This window comes from Rhagoletis zephyria, unplaced genomic scaffold (genome assembly GCF_001687245.7).
Source record: "Rhagoletis zephyria isolate East Lansing unplaced genomic scaffold, Rhagoletis_zephyria_1.1 Rzeph_scaffold_02819, whole genome shotgun sequence".
NCBI lineage: Eukaryota > Metazoa > Arthropoda > Insecta > Diptera > Tephritidae > Rhagoletis > Rhagoletis zephyria.
Window position 1 is genome coordinate 63,083 of NW_016159903.1, and position 6,624 is coordinate 69,706.

The 6,624-nt window shown below is 39.7% G+C and overlaps 1 protein-coding gene across 1 annotated transcript; it reads right to left on the reverse strand.

The window, feature by feature from the left end:
- Nucleotides 1-5,243: 5,243 nt before the first annotated feature.
- LOC108367795 (uncharacterized) lies at nucleotides 5,244-6,316 on the reverse strand. The gene is made up of 4 exons (XM_017622492.1): nucleotides 6,300-6,316; nucleotides 6,035-6,227; nucleotides 5,554-5,967; nucleotides 5,244-5,483 (listed from the first exon to the last, which is right to left on the reverse strand). Exons 1-4 carry the CDS (start codon nucleotides 6,314-6,316, stop codon nucleotides 5,244-5,246), a joined length of 864 nt encoding a protein of 287 aa, XP_017477981.1.
- Nucleotides 6,317-6,624: the final 308 nt, after the last annotated feature.

Consider the following 6,624-nt stretch of genomic DNA (forward strand, 5'->3'; position numbering starts at 1 on the left):
AGTTGTCTCTTCTCCCAGCCTCTTACTCTGCCACTAAAATCGCGCATAATCTTAAGCTGTTATAAGCGACTTACACTCGATCTAGGGCTTTGTAGACCAATCGAATGGACATTTTGGTTCGCCGCTGTTCCGTACGCAGTCATTGGTGCCGATCGGCTATCGCACTACAACTTGCTCATCGACCTCAAAGGGCAGCTTCTTATTGACAAGATAACCAAACTAACATCAAAAGGCTTTATCAGTTCTACAGAGCAGTTCAAAATTTCTACGATCAACGACACAAAGAGTGAATTCATGAAAATTCTCAAAGGATTTCCTGGGATCACTGGTATTTTGCAAAACCATGCACCCGTCAAACGACAGGTGGAACATTTCATTCCAACTTACGGTGCCCCGGTGTTTCAACGGGCACGCATACTCAATCCAGAGAAGTATAAGGCCGCAAAAGCCGAATTCGAGTACTTGATGAAATTGGGATGGATTCGTCCTTCGAACAGCCCATGGGCTAACCCTATTCATTTAGTCAAAAAGAAGACCGGCGACTGGCGAGTATGCGGTGACTACAGACGCGTAAACTCTGTCACTGTGCCCGACAGATACTCAATCCCCCATTCTCAAGATTTTACCAACGGTCTCCATGGGAAAACCATATTTTCCACAATGGACCTCGTTCCAGCTTATCAGCAGATTCCGGTGGCGGAAGCTGATATTCCGAAAACTGCGCTCATCACGCCCTTCGGTCTTTTCGAATGTCTAGTCATGCAATTTGGTCTTCGAGGGGCGGCGTAGACATTTCAGCGGTACATCGATGATATCTTTCGTGGTCAACCCTTTGTTAAAACGTACATCGATGAATTGCTCATAGCATCTTCTTCAACTGAGGAACACCAACAACATTTGAAAATAGTTTTTCAACTTTTACAGGATCACGGCTTGAGAATTAATATCGACAAATGCGTTTTTGGAGCCTCAAAGGTAAAGTTTTTGGGCTACAAGTTATCTAGTAAGGGTATTTTACCACTACGCGAGAAGGTCCAAGCTGTAGAAAACTTTCCCAAACCTTCAACAGTGGTAGAAGTAAGACGATTTTTAGGAATGATAAATTTTTACCATCGTAATCTGCCAAACGCAGCTATCGTGCAAACCCCTCTTAACAAATACTTAGCCGGTTCTAAGCAAAATGACAAAACATCTATCGTTTGGACTTCCGAGGCAGAAGCCGCTTTTTTGACGTGCAAGGCCGACTTGTCGCATGCTACACTACTGGTTCATCCAGCCGCAGACGCGCAACTTCGTTTGGTCACTGACGCATCTGACATGGCTATGGGTGCGGGGGTCGAACAACGAAACAACAACTCTTCATGGGAGCCTCTTGCATTTTTCTCTAAAAAATTTTCTCCGGCTCAAATAAAGTACAGCACGTACGATCGTGAGCTTATTGCAGTATACGAGAGCATCAAGTATTTTCGACATTACCTTGAGGGATGTGATTTTGCAATCTTCACCGATCAAAAACCCTTGGTATATGCATTTAAGCAGCGCACTGATAAAGCGTCGCCTCGACAACAACGTCAACTGGAATACATTTCGCAGCTTTCAACCAATATCTTCCATGTTGACGGCACTGATAACGTTGTATCGGACGCTCTTTCGCGTGTGGACGCATTCCACATGCCAGCTAGTTTCGATATTACTGATCTGGCCCAGCAGCAACAGCCCGTTAAGGAATTAGAAGAACTTTTAAAGTCAAAGTCAACTTCCTGCAAATTCACCAAGATGTATTGGGGTGCTTCAAAGACTCCGATAGTCCTCGAAACATCGACTGACAATGGTCGCCCTTATCTGCCTGCCACTTTACGACAACAAATTTTCAACAGTTTTCATCGTTTATCGCACCCAAGCGGTAAAGCTACTTTGCGCATAATTCAACAACGTTTCTTCTGGCCAAATATGAAACGTGATATTGTCAATCAAAATCAATCAAAGCAATCAAAAACCAGTCGCCACGTCCAGAAGATTCCTAATGTGATCCAAGCTCCTGATGGTCGTTTCGATCATGTTCACATCGACATGATTGGACCCCTACCACTGAGTAATGGATACAGGTACTACTGTGTAACATGCATTGATCGGTTTTCTAGGTGGGCCGAAGCTTTTCCAACAAAGGACCAAACTGCAGACACTGTGGCTAAGGCATTCTACGCCGGATGGATATGCAGATTTGGTTCACCAAAGATCATTACTACGGACCAAGGTTCACAATTTGAATCAGCCTTGTTCAGTGCACTACAAAAATTTTTGGGTACTCAACGTGTACGCACCACATCTTACCATCCTGCTTCGAATGGACTCATCGAGCGTTGGCATCGTTCCCTAAAATCAGCAATCATGTGTCACGGCTCTAGATTCAACTGGGTGGAAACGCTTCCAACAGTGCTTCTAGGCCTTCGTACCTGCATACGCGAAGGGTTAAACGCATCTCCCGCTGAATATCTGTATGGCACCACTCTGCGAGTGCCAGGTGAGTTTTTCAATGACAATGATTTCGTATCAAATTCGCAGACCTTCTTAGAAAAGTTTAGAGAGCACATGCGCGAGCTAAAACCAGTTCCTACAGCGCACAACTACAAACGCAAACCATTTTGCTATAAAGACTTGGCAACCTGCACACACGTTTTTATCCGCAAAGACAATGCCCAATCTCTCGAAAGGCCGTACGAAGGACCATTCAAGGTCATATCGCGACTTACTGATCGAGTTTTCCAAATCCAGCACAAGGGCTCAACTACAAATGTTTCAATAGAGAGACTCAAACCAGCGCATCTGGAGAGGATCTGGCTAAATGATGATTTATCTAACCCTGGGGTCCAGACGCAAATGAGCACGTCGTCTAACAAGATGAACATGTACTCTCAACCGGAATCGTCTTCAACAGAAAACATAATCGACTACAACGAACTCCCCGCAACTTCAACACAGCAATACACTCCTGTAACTCAATCGAATTCACGACCAATTTTCAATACAGTACTTAAGGACCATAGTTATGCAAAACCGCCGTCGGAAAAACAGTCGCAGGATCGCAATTCTCCTCCTGCAAATTTTCAACCATTGAAAACATATTCAAAAAAATCTGTAAAATTCAAAAACTAGATTCATATAAGTTGCATAAACATTTACATTTTTATTTTTAACTGACATGTAAACCCATTTAAAAAATTCAAAGTTTAGGAGGGTGTACTGTAGGGAATATTCATTCTCTTTGTTCATATTCGTATGTTAATTTCACTTTTGTATATATATATTTATCTCTTGCACACGATTTTGAAGATCTGTCATGTTGCATGAACTGAAAAGGAAGTTAAGGTCTTCTGGTTGCAACGAAAGAAGTCAACGTTTAGCGCTCTAGCTTAATTGATAAAATATAAGAAAGTATTTATTTCAATACGTGTTTTATTAATAGGAACAGAGAAATATTCCTATACTTGATTTGTTGCAGAAGTCAAACCGCCGCCTTTGGTTTGTTGCTGAAGGCGCGATTGACGTGTTGCCGAAGTGATGATACTGTAGTTTAAAAACATTCAACGACACTTGCTTGTTTGAAATGAAGCATTGATATGTACATACCAGGGTTGTTGCGAATATTCGCATTCGCATTCGCAACCGCGGAGCTTCCGCAATATTTTTAACATTCGCATTCGCTTTCGCATTCGCAAAAATCAATGCGGATCTTTTGCGAATGCGAATATTGAAGGGACCGGAGATTGCAGTTATTTTTTTACGAGTTAAACTTGGCCAAATATTTTTTATTCCGAAATAAAAGTACTTTCCGGATAATAAACAAATCGCTTATCCAAATTAAAGAAGTTTGGTATCTAATGAAAGAGGACTTAAATAGCTTTAAAACTGAAATGTCTAAAAGAGGAAAGCCACACATTGAAAAATATTTCAATAAAAAATGTTTATTAATTACCAGGGAACGGATTTTTAGGACCTAAAAACATATAAAAAGGCAAAATAAAATAACGAAATATGCTGGAAAATAAAATAGCGAAAAAGGCAGAAAAAGGCACTAGGTATTGCAAAAATGGCAAAAAAAGGCAAAACAAAATAGCGAAAAAGGCAGGAAAAGGCACTAGGTATTGCAAAAAAAGCAAAATAAGGCACTAAAAAAGACAGAAAATACGAAGAACAATCAAAAAAATACATTTATTTTAGAAATGTTTATATTACAAGTAAAAAGAGAAAAACTATGAACTAGTTTCATTATATGAAAAATTTGTACTTTGAATCTTTGACTATTTTATCCTTTCGAGTTTCTAACTCATAAAACTTTAATCTGTATAGTTGTAGTAACATTGAACCACAAGATGCATTTTGAAGTTTTCTGGCAGCATTTTCATTCGATTTTCGCGAAGAAAAGCCTTGAATGTACTAACCCCCTAATTCTGTGCACTTGATAAATTCAACATCTTGCTTAATTATCAAGATTAACAATTTATCAAGATTTTCTTATTCTATGTCATAAATAAAAAGCTCTTTTCTTGATAAATTGTCAAGATGTCAAATGCTCTTGACAAATAAAACATCTGTTTTATTCTTTGTGCATAGTTGTGAAAACTAATTTGTTATAATGGAAGAAGATATTTTACTTTTATTGTTGTTTTTAGACGAAGAGGAAAATTGCGAAAATAGAGATCGCGCGCGTTACTTAAGAAGTTTACAAGATGATAGTGATCCATTTTCGTTGAGTGATAAAACGTTTATGGAAAATTTTCGTTTGACACGTGAAATTTGCCGTCGTCTCATTGATGAACTGGCCCCACATGATAGCCAAAAAACGTCACTTTCCTTAACTATAAGAGTTTTGTCAGCTTTAAACTTCTTTGGGCACGGCTCATACCAAAAATGTGTAGGCAACAACTTCAACTTGCCAATGAGTCAGTTGTCTTTTTCCAGAAGTTTGCGGGCTGTGGCAAAGCTTATTGTAAAGGTGAAGGAAGGAGAAATAAATTTTCCCAGTTCGGCTGAGGAAGAAACTTTTGTAAAAACAGGGTATGTATTAAAGAAAATTGAAAAAGCACGATTTAAGTTAAGCTATATGAATTTTATTCTTGATTTTTTAGAAAATTTGGCATAAAAAGCACAATAGGAGCAATTGACTGCACGCATATTGCTATTGTTGCTCCACCATCAAATAATGTTGACCGTCCTCTTAATTTATATTTAAATAGGAAAGGGTTCTACAGTATAAATGTCGAAGCAGTAAGTTTAGTTGTATGCATGNTAAGAACATTCACAAGTTCTGCGACAGTATTGGTTAGACCTTGGATGGTCTGCGTCATCTCCCGGTGCTCTTCACGCCTTTCATTTTCAATGCGTTGCTTTTCGTCCTCAGCAGCATTCCTCTTTGAAATGTTTGCTATCAAAGTGCTAATTAATTTAGACCGCTCACCCCGTGATAGCCGCGATGTGCGAGCATCCTTAATAAGAATAAAAAGTAATTAAAAAATGCACAAAAATATATGTACATACATAAATATGTTGTAATACAATAAAAAAAGGTATATGATTTTCCAAGCTTAGCGATGAACATGGAGATGATGCGGGATTTGCTGATATTTCTGTGCTAAGCCGTTGTCCTGGGCTTGGCGGTTGTCCTGGGCTTGACGGTTCTACTAGCTTTAGCGGTATTAGTAATGGACTGCATGGTGGCTGAGGACTGTCCAAAGAAGATGTGCTTTCAGGTGATATTGGGCCCTCAACTGACAAAGGCTCAAGCGAATATGTCAACCCAAAGCTCTGAATGGTCTTCACCCCATCAACAGCTGCAGATCCAAATGTGGCTAAAGCCTTTTCCTCAAAGTCGCTCATCGGCTTGCAGCTTGGTCCTCCTCCAGTCAGCCTCTGGCTCATTTTCAGCCGCCTTGCCCGCGTGCGTAGTTGACTCTTCCACACACCCAACGTCTATATACATATGTATAAAAGCGTTGCATCAAATATAAAAAAATGTAACTAATATGAGGAAAGTTACCTCTTTCCATTTAGCCGCAGTACGTGTTGGTCCTCTGCTAGAATTCAACTCCTCTGCCAGTTGCTTCCACAAGTCTTGCATTTGCGGAGGCGACTTTGGCCAATTTTTTCCAGTGCCAATTTCTGGGTGTGCCTGGCAAAACGCAACGTATAGCTCAAGTTGCTCGTGAGTAGCACGGTCGTGTTTTGATTCCCTGTAAATTAATTTTAATATTAAGTTAAATATTATTTTACAACAAATAATGAACAATATGTGAAATAGTTACGTTGTAGCAGAATCCATTTCGTGAATAACATAAAGTAAACAGAAATCAGCTGTTTCTGTTTCATTAAATTGTTCACCACACGTGTGGGGAAAAGCGCTGCACTCTGAAGCTTTAAGTTTTATCAAGATTGCCAAAGAATAACAAAAAACTTCTTGCTTGATAAAAATCTTGATAAATTATCAATATTTTGATAATTTGTCAAGTGCACAGAATCGGGCTGTAAATGTGTGCTCGACGTAAGTTGATACAAGTGGGGCCCAATTTAAATATGGAACGTTTGAAACGTTCATATTATCAGGAATAAGGGCGTTTTCCTCGCCCTTTA